The sequence below is a fragment of the Diabrotica virgifera genome, chromosome 7, assembly GCF_917563875.1.
Source record: "Diabrotica virgifera virgifera chromosome 7, PGI_DIABVI_V3a".
NCBI classification, from domain to species: Eukaryota; Metazoa; Arthropoda; class Insecta; order Coleoptera; family Chrysomelidae; genus Diabrotica; species Diabrotica virgifera.
In genome coordinates this window covers 129,874,166-129,891,942 of record NC_065449.1, presented here as the reverse complement: position 1 = coordinate 129,891,942, position 17,777 = coordinate 129,874,166, and the positions used below count along the sequence as shown (strand labels likewise).

The following is a 17,777-nucleotide window of genomic DNA, read 5'->3' as shown; positions in this document are numbered from 1 at the left end:
AATCTATTAAGTAACTGTTATTATCAAAAAAAAAAGTGGGAAAAGCTTGAAAAAACCACCAAAAACTTTTTTACAATAAAATAATTTAAGTGTAATAACATCTACTGATTCCGCAAGATCAATATTAAAAGAAGTGGGAAAAGCCTGAAAACCACAAAAACTTTTTTACAATATAATAATTTGAGTGTAATAATACCAACTAATTCTGCAAAATCAATGCATGGTATATTTGACTCAAGTTACTGATGTCAGTTCTCTTGTTAAGTACATTAGAGGTTTTTAATATGAAACACATCTCTAAGAACTGTCTTTTCGACAGGTTGCGTTCATTGCAAAGGATCTTGGCTTCATCAAAGTCCACCTTATGTTTTTTATCTATTGCATGTTGGGCTAAGGCACAAGTTGGTTTTTTCAAATTGATATCACTACGGTGTGAAATTAAACGTGATTTTAAAGCTCGCTTTGTCTGCCCTACATAACATGCGTCACATTCAGCACAAGGTATGTGGTAGACCACATTAACCTGTTCCAAAGGGGACAAGGGTGTTTTAGTCTTAGAGAACAAATTTCTGACTGATCTTGCGTTCTTAATTGCAATCTTAACAGGAATATTATTATTTTTATATAGTTTAATAAGTTTATCAGTAACCTGAGGAAAATAAGGAAGTGAAGAAAACTGGGAAACAGGAGTCCCAAGATTAGTAGTAGGCAGAATTGTGATGTTAACAGTATTATTCGATATTGATCTAAGTTGGTCACCATTGGGTATGTCGTTCAGAGAAGAACCGTAACTTTGGGAAAAAAGAAATTTATTGATAAGGGATGAAGGGTAGGAATTATCTACCAATATACTTCTGAGTAACAGAAGGGATTCCCTTCGATTAACCGGATGTGTCAACCTATGTAGCCTGCAGCTTAAAGCTTTAATAAGATTTATTTTATATTTAAAAGGATGACAAGAATGGTAGTTGAGAAACCTATTAGAGGCCATTGGTTTCCTATACCAGCTTGTACAGAGTGTGTTATCTCCACTTCTAGTGACACGCATGTCCAAGAAGGGGATACTCTGGTTGTTGGGGTCCTCGAGTTCACATGTGAACTGCAAGTGAGGATCAAACCCATTGAAGATGGACAAGGTGGCCTGAGTCTTGTCTGGTGGTAAGGCTAGTAATAGGTCGTCCACATAACGTTTAACAAAAGGAACTTGAAAATCTAAATAACCCAGCCGGTCAGAAACTAAATCATCCAAAACATAATTCACTAGGATGGGTGAAATCGAGGAACCCATTGGTGTCCCAAAAATTTGTAAATAAAATTTGTCGTTGAAGACCAAAAAATTAGTGTCAAACACTAATTGGAGCAATTCTGCAAACACTTCCCAGGAAACTGGAGAATTAGGTTGGATAATATTCCAATGATTTCTTAGTGAAGTAAGGACACTAGCCAAGGGAAGGTTAGTAAAAAGTGAAACTACATCAAAACTCACCAAAATATAACCATGTGGTAGCTTCAAGTCATTAATAAATTCACTAAATTGAAAAGAGTCAACAATGTTGTAATCATTATTGTAATTATAAGATTTTGACAAGATATCAGTCAAAAATTTAGCAATATGTATATTAGGTGAATTAATTGAGGAAACAATAGGCCTCATGCTCAATGTGGGCTTGTGAATTTTGGGCAGACAATAAAATCTTGGAGCATAACCATCATAATTATGTAATGACTTAGCTAAAGTTTGATCTATGATCTTAATATTTTTTAAGTGAGTAATGAATTTATTAATTTTGTTAGAAAATTTTGAACAGGGGTTTGAAGTAAGAGGTTGGTAGTACCTAACGTCATCTAACAATGATTGACTGAGGCTGATGTATTGATCTTTATCCATAAGAACAGTGGCATTGCCTTTGTCACTGGTGAGAACGAGAAGATTAGGGTGGGTTTTTAAAAACGATACCGTTTCCCTATAAATCTTATCAATTTCAGAAATGGATTGCCTAGGGCGGTTGGTATAATTCAACAGAATGTTGTTAGAAGATGACCTTAGGGAAAGAAGATCAGCATTGTCTGCATGAGACAATATATTTTCCACATCTGCAAGGGTCCTACTGATTGAATAATCTTTGAAGGTAGGTTCCAGACCAAATTTAGGGCCCAAAGATAATAACTTTAGAATATTTTGAGGAACATCCACATTAGAAAGATTCTTTATCCAATTAGGATTAAATGGAATTTTGTGGAAGTCTGGTGTACCCAATTTATCAAGCTTACTCTGAAGATGTAAAATAGTTTTATTATAAACGAAATTAAATTTCTTGTGTAAAGAGGTCTCAAACCTATCTAACAAAGATGCAGGTAAAGTGTGATCTAAGAAATCAGTGACATTATTTATTTGACCAAAAATGAATTTAATATCTGAATGAACCTTCGATATATGGAAATTAAGTAATCGTGCCCTCACCTGTCTATTAAGAGCCTGGCTCCTGCGTTGGAGTGTGTGATCGTGGGTTCCTGTGGTAGTAGTAAGTATGTTAGAAGTGGTGTCTGTGATAAATCTAGGAATTTTCTTGGTTCTCCTGCACTCTAGAAGGAAAGTTCTTCTTGCTTCAGCTGTAGCTAGTTTTTCGGTCAGATTGGTCCATCTCTTAAGCTTTTTCACTGGTAGTTCCCCATGGATGCGCCTGGTATTAGCGTAAAAACCCTCTGTAACAGAAGACATCATAAAGGAGTACGACCGTCAATTCCAATATAACAAAGGAGCACTCGTAAGTGTAGGGTTTTATCGGTCAAGTGGGTGAAAAAAGAGACAAAGAATTCAGCTACTTCATCTATTTATTGAAGACGTTTCGTCTACTGCTCAGTAGACATCATCAGTTCATCTACAAAAAGAGTGTTATAAGAAACAACATCCAAAAGAGAGGTAAAAAAGCACTAGCGTTACCTTAAAAAGACATGTAGCAAAAGATAAGATGTACATAGTAAAAAAAACCTTATCCATGAACCAATGTAATGTATAAGTATGTAACATTTAAGTGTATAGTTAATATTTAAAAACTTTAGTACAGCCAAAGACAAGACCATGTGGTAACAGTCACATATAAAAAACAAGTGGAAAAAAGCTGGCTTGCTTTTTTTCCAAAGTCAAGAATGAACCAAGAAAAAACCAGATTCACACTTCCAAAAATTTAGTAGTGTTTAAGCATACTTCATTTTAACCTTAGGCAACATCATTAAATGAATATAGTGCTAATATGCAACTTCGAAAATTTAAAGTTGAATAGTTACCAGCAGGTCATCCTAGCCCAACGGACACACAAAAGAAAATGGAGTTTGAATTATCAGGTGTAAACTGACATCTCGCCAAGAGGCAGGCAACCTTTAAAAAATTTTATAACAAAGAGTGACTGACAACTGCAGCGCAGCGCGGTAAAATTTAAATTGATGTATTTAAAACAGTTATAAAAGTGTTTAAAAAGTGAAAGTAATATCAAGAAGTAATCAAGGGATGTACCTTATACCTCGTAGACAAGAATCACAGTTTATTTTAAACAAGTGAGGGCACTTCACACAATTATATGGAAAAGTGCCTACGTTAGTACTGGTCATCCAGTTACTAACGAATATATAAGATAGTACAATAGTATAACTCCCATATATCGCAGCTCAAAATGCAAGAAAAAATATGCAATAATTTAAGAAAATTTATAAATCAGTTTAGCAAATTGTAATTTATAATTAATATCAATAATGCAAAATTTTATCCTATGGAAAATTTTAAATTGTTCAATCTATTAAGTAACTGTTATTATCAAAAAAAAAAGTGGGAAAAGCTTGAAAAAACCACCAAAAACTTTTTTACAATAAAATAATTTAAGTGTAATAACATCTACTGATTCCGCAAGATCAATATTAAAAGAAGTGGGAAAAGCCTGAAAACCACAAAAACTTTTTTACAATATAATAATTTGAGTGTAATAATACCAACTAATTCTGCAAAATCAATGCATGGTATATTTGACTCAAGTTACTGATGTCAGTTCTCTTGTTAAGTACATTAGAGGTTTTTAATATGAAACACATCTCTAAGAACTGTCTTTTCGACAGGTTGCGTTCATTGCAAAGGATCTTGGCTTCATCAAAGTCCACCTTATGTTTTTTATCTATTGCATGTTGGGCTAAGGCACAAGTTGGTTTTTTCAAATTGATATCACTACGGTGTGAAATTAAACGTGATTTTAAAGCTCGCTTTGTCTGCCCTACATAACATGCGTCACATTCAGCACAAGGTATGTGGTAGACCACATTAACCTGTTCCAAAGGGGACAAGGGTGTTTTAGTCTTAGAGAACAAATTTCTGACTGATCTTGCGTTCTTAATTGCAATCTTAACAGGAATATTATTATTTTTATATAGTTTAATAAGTTTATCAGTAACCTGAGGAAAATAAGGAAGTGAAGAAAACTGGGAAACAGGAGTCCCAAGATTAGTAGTAGGCAGAATTGTGATGTTAACAGTATTATTCGATATTGATCTAAGTTGGTCACCATTGGGTATGTCGTTCAGAGAAGAACCGTAACTTTGGGAAAAAAGAAATTTATTGATAAGGGATGAAGGGTAGGAATTATCTACCAATATACTTCTGAGTAACAGAAGGGATTCCCTTCGATTAACCGGATGTGTCAACCTATGTAGCCTGCAGCTTAAAGCTTTAATAAGATTTATTTTATATTTAAAAGGATGACAAGAATGGTAGTTGAGAAACCTATTAGAGGCCATTGGTTTCCTATACCAGCTTGTACAGAGTGTGTTATCTCCACTTCTAGTGACACGCATGTCCAAGAAGGGGATACTCTGGTTGTTGGGGTCCTCGAGTTCACATGTGAACTGCAAGTGAGGATCAAACCCATTGAAGATGGACAAGGTGGCCTGAGTCTTGTCTGGTGGTAAGGCTAGTAATAGGTCGTCCACATAACGTTTAACAAAAGGAACTTGAAAATCTAAATAACCCAGCCGGTCAGAAACTAAATCATCCAAAACATAATTCACTAGGATGGGTGAAATCGAGGAACCCATTGGTGTCCCAAAAATTTGTAAATAAAATTTGTCGTTGAAGACCAAAAAATTAGTGTCAAACACTAATTGGAGCAATTCTGCAAACACTTCCCAGGAAACTGGAGAATTAGGTTGGATAATATTCCAATGATTTCTTAGTGAAGTAAGGACACTAGCCAAGGGAAGGTTAGTAAAAAGTGAAACTACATCAAAACTCACCAAAATATAACCATGTGGTAGCTTCAAGTCATTAATAAATTCACTAAATTGAAAAGAGTCAACAATGTTGTAATCATTATTGTAATTATAAGATTTTGACAAGATATCAGTCAAAAATTTAGCAATATGTATATTAGGTGAATTAATTGAGGAAACAATAGGCCTCATGCTCAATGTGGGCTTGTGAATTTTGGGCAGACAATAAAATCTTGGAGCATAACCATCATAATTATGTAATGACTTAGCTAAAGTTTGATCTATGATCTTAATATTTTTTAAGTGAGTAATGAATTTATTAATTTTGTTAGAAAATTTTGAACAGGGGTTTGAAGTAAGAGGTTGGTAGTACCTAACGTCATCTAACAATGATTGACTGAGGCTGATGTATTGATCTTTATCCATAAGAACAGTGGCATTGCCTTTGTCACTGGTGAGAACGAGAAGATTAGGGTGGGTTTTTAAAAACGATACCGTTTCCCTATAAATCTTATCAATTTCAGAAATGGATTGCCTAGGGCGGTTGGTATAATTCAACAGAATGTTGTTAGAAGATGACCTTAGGGAAAGAAGATCAGCATTGTCTGCATGAGACAATATATTTTCCACATCTGCAAGGGTCCTACTGATTGAATAATCTTTGAAGGTAGGTTCCAGACCAAATTTAGGGCCCAAAGATAATAACTTTAGAATATTTTGAGGAACATCCACATTAGAAAGATTCTTTATCCAATTAGGATTAAATGGAATTTTGTGGAAGTCTGGTGTACCCAATTTATCAAGCTTACTCTGAAGATGTAAAATAGTTTTATTATAAACGAAATTAAATTTCTTGTGTAAAGAGGTCTCAAACCTATCTAACAAAGATGCAGGTAAAGTGTGATCTAAGAAATCAGTGACATTATTTATTTGACCAAAAATGAATTTAATATCTGAATGAACCTTCGATATATGGAAATTAAGTAATCGTGCCCTCACCTGTCTATTAAGAGCCTGGCTCCTGCGTTGGAGTGTGTGATCGTGGGTTCCTGTGGTAGTAGTAAGTATGTTAGAAGTGGTGTCTGTGATAAATCTAGGAATTTTCTTGGTTCTCCTGCACTCTAGAAGGAAAGTTCTTCTTGCTTCAGCTGTAGCTAGTTTTTCGGTCAGATTGGTCCATCTCTTAAGCTTTTTCACTGGTAGTTCCCCATGGATGCGCCTGGTATTAGCGTAAAAACCCTCTGTAACAGAAGACATCATAAAGGAGTACGACCGTCAATTCCAATATAACAAAGGAGCACTCGTAAGTGTAGGGTTTTATCGGTCAAGTGGGTGAAAAAAGAGACAAAGAATTCAGCTACTTCATCTATTTATTGAAGACGTTTCGTCTACTGCTCAGTAGACATCATCAGTTCATCTACAAAAAGAGTGTTATAAGAAACAACATCCAAAAGAGAGGTAAAAAAGCACTAGCGTTACCTTAAAAAGACATGTAGCAAAAGATAAGATGTACATAGTAAAAAAAACCTTATCCATGAACCAATGTAATGTATAAGTATGTAACATTTAAGTGTATAGTTAATATTTAAAAACTTTAGTACAGCCAAAGACAAGACCATGTGGTAACAGTCACATATAAAAAACAAGTGGAAAAAAGCTGGCTTGCTTTTTTTCCAAAGTCAAGAATGAACCAAGAAAAAACCAGATTCACACTTCCAAAAATTTAGTAGTGTTTAAGCATACTTCATTTTAACCTTAGGCAACATCATTAAATGAATATAGTGCTAATATGCAACTTCGAAAATTTAAAGTTGAATAGTTACCAGCAGGTCATCCTAGCCCAACGGACACACAAAAGAAAATGGAGTTTGAATTATCAGGTGTAAACTGACATCTCGCCAAGAGGCAGGCAACCTTTAAAAAATTTTATAACAAAGAGTGACTGACAACTGCAGCGCAGCGCGGTAAAATTTAAATTGATGTATTTAAAACAGTTATAAAAGTGTTTAAAAAGTGAAAGTAATATCAAGAAGTAATCAAGGGATGTACCTTATACCTCGTAGACAAGAATCACAGTTTATTTTAAACAAGTGAGGGCACTTCACACAATTATATGGAAAAGTGCCTACGTTAGTACTGGTCATCCAGTTACTAACGAATATATAAGATAGTACAATAGTATAACTCCCATATATCGCAGCTCAAAATGCAAGAAAAAATATGCAATAATTTAAGAAAATTTATAAATCAGTTTAGCAAATTGTAATTTATAATTAATATCAATAATGCAAAATTTTATCCTATGGAAAATTTTAAATTGTTCAATCTATTAAGTAACTGTTATTATCAAAAAAAAAAGTGGGAAAAGCTTGAAAAAACCACCAAAAACTTTTTTACAATAAAATAATTTAAGTGTAATAACATCTACTGATTCCGCAAGATCAATATTAAAAGAAGTGGGAAAAGCCTGAAAACCACAAAAACTTTTTTACAATATAATAATTTGAGTGTAATAATACCAACTAATTCTGCAAAATCAATGCATGGTATATTTGACTCAAGTTACTGATGTCAGTTCTCTTGTTAAGTACATTAGAGGTTTTTAATATGAAACACATCTCTAAGAACTGTCTTTTCGACAGGTTGCGTTCATTGCAAAGGATCTTGGCTTCATCAAAGTCCACCTTATGTTTTTTATCTATTGCATGTTGGGCTAAGGCACAAGTTGGTTTTTTCAAATTGATATCACTACGGTGTGAAATTAAACGTGATTTTAAAGCTCGCTTTGTCTGCCCTACATAACATGCGTCACATTCAGCACAAGGTATGTGGTAGACCACATTAACCTGTTCCAAAGGGGACAAGGGTGTTTTAGTCTTAGAGAACAAATTTCTGACTGATCTTGCGTTCTTAATTGCAATCTTAACAGGAATATTATTATTTTTATATAGTTTAATAAGTTTATCAGTAACCTGAGGAAAATAAGGAAGTGAAGAAAACTGGGAAACAGGAGTCCCAAGATTAGTAGTAGGCAGAATTGTGATGTTAACAGTATTATTCGATATTGATCTAAGTTGGTCACCATTGGGTATGTCGTTCAGAGAAGAACCGTAACTTTGGGAAAAAAGAAATTTATTGATAAGGGATGAAGGGTAGGAATTATCTACCAATATACTTCTGAGTAACAGAAGGGATTCCCTTCGATTAACCGGATGTGTCAACCTATGTAGCCTGCAGCTTAAAGCTTTAATAAGATTTATTTTATATTTAAAAGGATGACAAGAATGGTAGTTGAGAAACCTATTAGAGGCCATTGGTTTCCTATACCAGCTTGTACAGAGTGTGTTATCTCCACTTCTAGTGACACGCATGTCCAAGAAGGGGATACTCTGGTTGTTGGGGTCCTCGAGTTCACATGTGAACTGCAAGTGAGGATCAAACCCATTGAAGATGGACAAGGTGGCCTGAGTCTTGTCTGGTGGTAAGGCTAGTAATAGGTCGTCCACATAACGTTTAACAAAAGGAACTTGAAAATCTAAATAACCCAGCCGGTCAGAAACTAAATCATCCAAAACATAATTCACTAGGATGGGTGAAATCGAGGAACCCATTGGTGTCCCAAAAATTTGTAAATAAAATTTGTCGTTGAAGACCAAAAAATTAGTGTCAAACACTAATTGGAGCAATTCTGCAAACACTTCCCAGGAAACTGGAGAATTAGGTTGGATAATATTCCAATGATTTCTTAGTGAAGTAAGGACACTAGCCAAGGGAAGGTTAGTAAAAAGTGAAACTACATCAAAACTCACCAAAATATAACCATGTGGTAGCTTCAAGTCATTAATAAATTCACTAAATTGAAAAGAGTCAACAATGTTGTAATCATTATTGTAATTATAAGATTTTGACAAGATATCAGTCAAAAATTTAGCAATATGTATATTAGGTGAATTAATTGAGGAAACAATAGGCCTCATGCTCAATGTGGGCTTGTGAATTTTGGGCAGACAATAAAATCTTGGAGCATAACCATCATAATTATGTAATGACTTAGCTAAAGTTTGATCTATGATCTTAATATTTTTTAAGTGAGTAATGAATTTATTAATTTTGTTAGAAAATTTTGAACAGGGGTTTGAAGTAAGAGGTTGGTAGTACCTAACGTCATCTAACAATGATTGACTGAGGCTGATGTATTGATCTTTATCCATAAGAACAGTGGCATTGCCTTTGTCACTGGTGAGAACGAGAAGATTAGGGTGGGTTTTTAAAAACGATACCGTTTCCCTATAAATCTTATCAATTTCAGAAATGGATTGCCTAGGGCGGTTGGTATAATTCAACAGAATGTTGTTAGAAGATGACCTTAGGGAAAGAAGATCAGCATTGTCTGCATGAGACAATATATTTTCCACATCTGCAAGGGTCCTACTGATTGAATAATCTTTGAAGGTAGGTTCCAGACCAAATTTAGGGCCCAAAGATAATAACTTTAGAATATTTTGAGGAACATCCACATTAGAAAGATTCTTTATCCAATTAGGATTAAATGGAATTTTGTGGAAGTCTGGTGTACCCAATTTATCAAGCTTACTCTGAAGATGTAAAATAGTTTTATTATAAACGAAATTAAATTTCTTGTGTAAAGAGGTCTCAAACCTATCTAACAAAGATGCAGGTAAAGTGTGATCTAAGAAATCAGTGACATTATTTATTTGACCAAAAATGAATTTAATATCTGAATGAACCTTCGATATATGGAAATTAAGTAATCGTGCCCTCACCTGTCTATTAAGAGCCTGGCTCCTGCGTTGGAGTGTGTGATCGTGGGTTCCTGTGGTAGTAGTAAGTATGTTAGAAGTGGTGTCTGTGATAAATCTAGGAATTTTCTTGGTTCTCCTGCACTCTAGAAGGAAAGTTCTTCTTGCTTCAGCTGTAGCTAGTTTTTCGGTCAGATTGGTCCATCTCTTATAGGTTTCTGGTAAACCTATAGGGTTATAGGTTATTGGGAAACCAATGGCCTCTAATAGGTTTCTCAACTACCATTCTTGTCATCCTTTTAAATATAAAATAAATCTTATTAAAGCTTTAAGCTGCAGGCTACATAGGTTGACACATCCGGTTAATCGAAGGGAATCCCTTCTGTTACTCAGAAGTATATTGGTAGATAATTCCTACCCTTCATCCCTTATCAATAAATTTCTTTTTTCCCAAAGTTACGGTTCTTCTCTGAACGACATACCCAATGGTGACCAACTTAGATCAATATCGAATAATACTGTTAACATCACAATTCTGCCTACTACTAATCTTGGGACTCCTGTTTCCCAGTTTTCTTCACTTCCTTATTTTCCTCAGGTTACTGATAAACTTATTAAACTATATAAAAATAATAATATTCCTGTTAAGATTGCAATTAAGAACGCAAGATCAGTCAGAAATTTGTTCTCTAAGACTAAAACACCCTTGTCCCCTTTGGAACAGGTTAATGTGGTCTACCACATACCTTGTGCTGAATGTGACGCATGTTATGTAGGGCAGACAAAGCGAGCTTTAAAATCACGTTTAATTTCACACCGTAGTGATATCAATTTGAAAAAACCAACTTGTGCCTTAGCCCAACATGCAATAGATAAAAAACATAAGGTGGACTTTGATGAAGCCAAGATCCTTTGCAATGAACGCAACCTGTCGAAAAGACAGTTCTTAGAGATGTGTTTCATATTAAAAACCTCTAATGTACTTAACAAGAGAACTGACATCAGTAACTTGAGTCAAATATACCATGCATTGATTTTGCAGAATTAGTTGGTATTATTACACTCAAATTATTATATTGTAAAAAAGTTTTTGTGGTTTTCAGGCTTTTCCCACTTCTTTTAATATTGATCTTGCGGAATCAGTAGATGTTATTACACTTAAATTATTTTATTGTAAAAAAGTTTTTGGTGGTTTTTTCAAGCTTTTCCCACTTTTTTTTTTTGATAATAACAGTTACTTAATAGATTGAACAATTTAAAATTTTCCATAGGATAAAATTTTGCATTATTGATATTAATTATAAATTACAATTTGCTAAACTGATTTATAAATTTTCTTAAATTATTGCATATTTTTTCTTGCATTTTGAGCTGCGATATATGGGAGTTATACTATTGTACTATCTTATATATTCGTTAGTAACTGGATGACCAGTACTAACGTAGGCACTTTTCCATATAATTGTGTGAAGTGCCCTCACTTGTTTAAAATAAACTGTGATTCTTGTCTACGAGGTATAAGGTACATCCCTTGATTACTTCTTGATATTACTTTCACTTTTTAAACACTTTTATAACTGTTTTAAATACATCAATTTAAATTTTACCGCGCTGCGCTGCAGTTGTCAGTCACTCTTTGTTATAAAATTTTTTAAAGGTTGCCTGCCTCTTGGCGAGATGTCAGTTTACACCTGATAATTCAAGCTCCATTTTCTTTTGTGTGTCCGTTGGGCTAGGATGACCTGCTGGTAACTATTCAACTTTAAATTTTCGAAGTTGCATATTAGCACTATATTCATTTAATGATGTTGCCTAAGGTTAAAATGAAGTATGCTTAAACACTACTAAATTTTTGGAAGTGTGAATCTGGTTTTTTCTTGGTTCATTCTTGACTTTGGAAAAAAAGCAAGCCAGCTTTTTTCCACTTGTTTTTTATATGTGACTGTTACCACATGGTCTTGTCTTTGGCTGTACTAAAGTTTTTAAATATTAACTATACACTTAAATGTTACATACTTATACATTACATTGGTTCATGGATAAGGTTTTTTTTACTATGTACATCTTATCTTTTGCTACATGTCTTTTTAAGGTAACGCTAGTGCTTTTTTACCTCTCTTTTGGATGTTGTTTCTTATAACACTCTTTTTGTAGATGAACTGATGATGTCTACTGAGCAGTAGACGAAACGTCTTCAATAAATAGATGAAGTAGCTGAATTCTTTGTCTCTTTTTTCACCCACTTGACCGATAAAACCCTACACTTACGAGTGCTCCTTTGTTATATATATATATATATATATATATATATATATATATATATATATATATATATATATATATATATATATATATATATAGTTTTATTGATGTTCTTGAACCATACTAAGTATATATAACAAAATTGTTTTTCTTGGGTTTAGGTTCAAAGATTAGGTTTTAAATTTGGAACTAGATTTTATTTTCCATTTATACACAATCAACGTTTCGGTGGATATCTCTCACCTTTGTCAAGATTGATTCTAAAATTACAAATGAAAGACAATACATTATTTTAGAAAAATATTAAAAACTTACCAAACACGTAAAACGACACACTAACGACGATGAACAGACACAAATTAAAAATTGAGTGTTGATATCTCATTGCTTACTGTCCAAACATATTTTATAGTTAATTACAGGAGCGTATCTTTTATGTTGTGAAGGGATACAAAGTGGAAATATGTTATTTTAAGAATTTTTTATTGATGGTGTGATTTATTATTAATTAAATTAGATTAAAATAAATTCTATTTAGGTTATCCGTGTCTTTCCTATCGTTGATTGAATTTTTGTTTCTTTTTATTTCTATTGATTCGTAAATCTCCCTCTTCTTTTTGTTCTTCTCAGTTTTTAAATTTTTTGTGTTTTCGAAGTCAAATGTATGCTTCTTCCCATTCTCGTGTTTTGTCAGTGCAGTGGTGTTGTTTTTGTCGTATTTGTGGGAACGAATTCTGGATTGAAGCAGTTGACTTGTTTGCCCAATGTAGACACCATCACAGTTTGTACAAGGTATCTCATAAACAACATGTGATTTTTTGAGTTTGGGAGTTTTGGTTTTAAGTTTGGTGAAATATTTATTTAAAAGGTTGTTTCCTTTATGAGCCACTGTTATGTTATGTTGGGCTAGAAGATGCATCAGTTGTTCGGATAAACCTTTTATATATGGAAGAGTTGTATATGTAATCTTGGTTCTACTAATTTTGTTGTTGTTGGTGTTGTTATAAAATTTGTTTATTCTTGATTTAAATACCGATTCGATTAGATGTTCGGGATATGCATTACTGAGGAGGGCATTTTTTGCTTTTTTTATTGCAGTTGGTCTATATTCTGGATCTGTTAGCTTTATGGATCGATGGATATGGATTTACATCGTATTAATAACACAATCAAAACTATGTGGTTCACAAAAGAAACATGGTCTTCACGATATCTCAACTATAAATCTCACCATCCATTCTCCCAGAAGAAGTCGGTAATTATAGGTCTTGCTGATCGATCCATAAAGCTAACAGATCCAGAATATAGACCAACTGCAATAAAAAAAGCAAAAAATGCCCTCCTCAGTAATGCATATCCCGAACATCTAATCGAATCGGTATTTAAATCAAGAATAAACAAATTTTATAACAACACCAACAACAACAAAATTAGTAGAACCAAGATTACATATACAACTCTTCCATATATAAAAGGTTTATCCGAACAACTGATGCATCTTCTAGCCCAACATAACATAACAGTGGCTCATAAAGGAAACAACCTTTTAAATAAATATTTCACCAAACTTAAAACCAAAACTCCCAAACTCAAAAAATCACATGTTGTTTATGAGATACCTTGTACAAACTGTGATGGTGTCTACATTGGGCAAACAAGTCAACTGCTTCAATCCAGAATTCGTTCCCACAAATACGACAAAAACAACACCACTGCACTGACAAAACACGAGAATGGGAAGAAGCATACATTTGACTTCGAAAACACAAAAATTTTAAAAACTGAGAAGAACAAAAAGAAGAGGGAGATTTACGAATCAATAGAAATAAAAAGAAACAAAAATTCAATCAACGATAGGAAAGACACGGATAACCTAAATAATCATACCATCAATAAAAAATTCTTAAAATAACATATTTCCACTTTGTATCCCTTCACAACATAAAAGATACGCTCCTGTAATTAACTATAAAATATGTTTGGACAGTAAGCAATGAGATATCAACACTCAATTTTTAATTTGTGTCTGTTCATCGTCGTTAGTGTGTCGTTTTACGTGTTTGGTAAGTTTTTAATATTTTTCTAAAATAATGTATTGTCTTTCATTTGTAATTTTAGAATCAATCTTGACAAAGGTGAGAGATATCCACCGAAACGTTGATTGTGTATAAATGGAAAATAAAATCTAGTTCCAAATTTAAAACCTAATCTTTGAACCTAAACCCAAGAAAAACAATTTTGTTATATATATATATATATATATATATATATATATATATATATATATATATATATATATACATACCAATCGGACAATTAGAAGCCCGGAACACTTAACAGACAACCCACAGCCCGGGTGAAATATTCATCTTATAGGAGTGTATTTTCTATTAAAATGATCAGGGTAACGAGTTTATCAAGAGCAACCTGAGAGGGGAAAAAATTTCTTTCATTTATTTTTTTATATGTACTATATAGACTATTAGTAGCCCGGAGTATAATCCAGCAAATCGAAGCCCAAATGTGTAAAAAAGTATACTTAATACATTTTAGGAAGCCCTGCTGTGTTGCCAGGTTACTTTACGACCCGGGCTTTGAATTGACTGTGTGTTCTTTACATAGGATCATGCATTATATGTTTTTTGTTGGTTCTTTAGTTTATAGCAGGGACTCCTAATGAGTGTTGGTCAAGTCCTTTGGAAGTTGAAATTCACAACAGTTACAAGTCAAATGTGACTAAAATGGAATTAGACCATTTTGAATTTCCACTCTTCAATTATTGTTTAAGGCCATCGGTACATAATTCGCAAATATTTTACGGCTATCCGTACTTTTTCTGTCTTTACACGGCAAATTACGTGTATTAAAATTCACACTGGTATGGATATGTAAACATTACTAGAATGTCATTCTACTTGACAATGTCATGATTAACTTTAAAGCGATGGTTTTTAAATGTTCTTGGATAACTGCTATTTGTATAATTGCAAATTATTAATTCAGTTAATAAATGTGATAATTTTTTCACTAACTATATATTCACTGATTGTAATAATTTATATGTACAACAAAAACTAATACTCAATCGAGAAAAGAGGAAAAATGTTAAAGTGATTTTTTAATAATATATTGTTACTATGGAACGCTTACAATTTTGAACATCTTCAACAACAAAATACTTGGATCACAGAATATATTATCCTGATGTATTCTATGCTTGGACCTTCCACAAATAATACACAATAAACAACTTTTTATTAAGTTCACGTCTTAAATCAATTATTCGTCAAATACACTATATGTATATCAATATTATTTAATCAACAACTCAAAATATTCCTGATGCCATGTCAAATAATTTAAATTGTCACTGATTGTCGCTGTCTGACTAACAATATGCTGACAATATTCTATTCGACTGAGTGCGTTGTAAGACAAAGATAGATTTGGAAAATATTACCACGGACATTGCGTTTATTTTTTTCGAATCCTGAAAAAACCAATAAATATTTTTGAAAAATTTAAATGCAGAATGAAAGACGGAATTATTGCCGAGGGCCGAAAGTCCCTTAGAATAAATAAAAAGTTTATTTTGAATGAGATATTTGAAATTAAAAATCACACTAAATTTTCTCTTAGTTTTTCACCCCTGTAACTTATTAAAATAAACATTATAAAAGTTCTCAGGGACTTTCTGCCCTCGCTAATAACGTAATCTTTCATTCTGCGTTTAAATTTTTCAAAAATACTTATTAGTTTTTTCAGGATTCGAAAAAAAAAATGAATTCCCATTTGAAGAGCATTGCAGCCGAAAATAATACCCATCTTCTTAATGGTCAACAAACTCACTCCCAATGTTTGTGATTAACTTCAATGGATTAATCTGTAAAGCCATGAGAAACAAAAAGTTTGGGAACGACTGGTAATAGGATCAAATGCATATTGAAAAATCTGAAAATGTGATAAAATGGTTTATTAATTTAACACATCTTATTTAAAAAAAAGGTTATATTCGGTAGAACAAACATGTGTGTAAAAATAGAAATAAACTAAAGAATAAGTAAAATATCTTATTACATAACTATTAAAGAAAAATGCATTCGGTTAAACTAATAAACATTTCTAATTTAAAATGAAAAATGGTAAAATGGGTCATTTTGCTCTAAAAGTATTATACACTTTAGTATTAGACATAAGTCTTTATTTTCAGCCAGTCTTTATTCTTTGGAAAGTCCTTATATTTAGGGATGCATTCTGCACACTCGCCTGTTTTGGGCGCAATTTTCTTCTGAATATGATCCTTAAAATAATCACATACTAGTGACTTTTCTGCCTTAGACCACCGTTCACGCCCAGCGTTACTTTTCTTTTCTACAAAAAAATTGATTATAGTTCTACATGTTTTTTATAGTGTGTTCATCAACATTATTTTATTTCGAAAAATAATTCAAAAAATCTGTCGAGTTTTACTTTTATTGTAACAGTCGTTTACTTATTTTATAAAACACCTTGTATATTGTGAACATATTAAATAGCACTTCCTTTGTATATTGTGCCAATGTGTGCTTTTGACCTGTGGGTGTGTTTCACCTCTTCTCGGGGGTGAAAAATATACGTAAGTCCAGAAATGGATAAACTGACTAATTATAAGTAACTTTTGTTCTATTCTATAGCATTTTTTCACGAAGGTAATACTTTTCGAGTTATGTGCGAGAAAATAATATGTTCACTGTTCAACAAAAAAAAACATTTTTAGACGGTTTTTTGCAAATAACTTAAAAATGAAGTATTTTATCGAAAAAACATTCTTAGTAAAAATATAGCTCATAAATAATTGAAAAAAATGGTCTATGAAAGTATAAACTCTCTAGACTCTAGACCCAGTAGAAGCAAAGTTGTAGGTAATGAAAAATTGGTTCATATTCGTCAAATGTCAAAGCGAATATTTCAACGTGAAATAACCAAAAAATGATGCACTTCTTGGGGAAACTCCCTTATAGCTTTTTAAAGTGTTTAAATAACTATATCAAAATAAATGAAGACACAAGTGCATGAAGGGTCTATGTCACACTTTTAAGTTATTGAGAAAAATGATGTTAAAATTTTTATACTAAAATTTTTTTACTATAAGATCAAAATATACTAAATTTATAGAATATGTAGTCCTAAAACTAATATATTTGTTAACAATATTTAAAATAATAATTTATTATATATTTTTATACAGTGATGGGCGTACTTTTAACCGGCAAAATAGCGCAAAAGATGAAAAACATATTAAGTTGTGAGATAAAAAGAGACGAACACTAATGGAGGTGTTAAATTTAGCGATAGTAACTTATAGATTGACATTATATTGATTGTTTCCCACCTTTAAACGTATCGGACGAGTTTGAGAAATGCCACTGTCACAGTTACAGTTTTAGTTGACATACTCCTCTGATACGTGTAAAGGTGGGAAACAATCAATATAATGTAAATGTATAGGTTAATATCGCTAAATATCCC

The 17,777-nt window shown here is 32.7% G+C and overlaps 2 protein-coding genes across 3 annotated transcripts in view; one reads left to right on the top strand and one right to left on the bottom strand.

The window, feature by feature from the left end:
- The window catches only part of LOC126888143 (1-acyl-sn-glycerol-3-phosphate acyltransferase delta-like), a 491,980-nt gene that overhangs the window by 408,989 nt on the left and 65,214 nt on the right, over window positions 1-17,777 (top strand). The window lies entirely within an intron of this gene.
- Window positions 963-6,794, bottom strand: LOC126888145 (uncharacterized). Its single transcript, XM_050656148.1, has 2 exons — window positions 6,247-6,794; window positions 963-2,703 (listed from the first exon to the last, which is right to left on the bottom strand). Exons 1-2 carry the CDS (start codon window positions 6,505-6,507, stop codon window positions 2,656-2,658), a joined length of 309 nt encoding a protein of 102 aa, XP_050512105.1. The 5' UTR covers window positions 6,508-6,794; the 3' UTR covers window positions 963-2,655.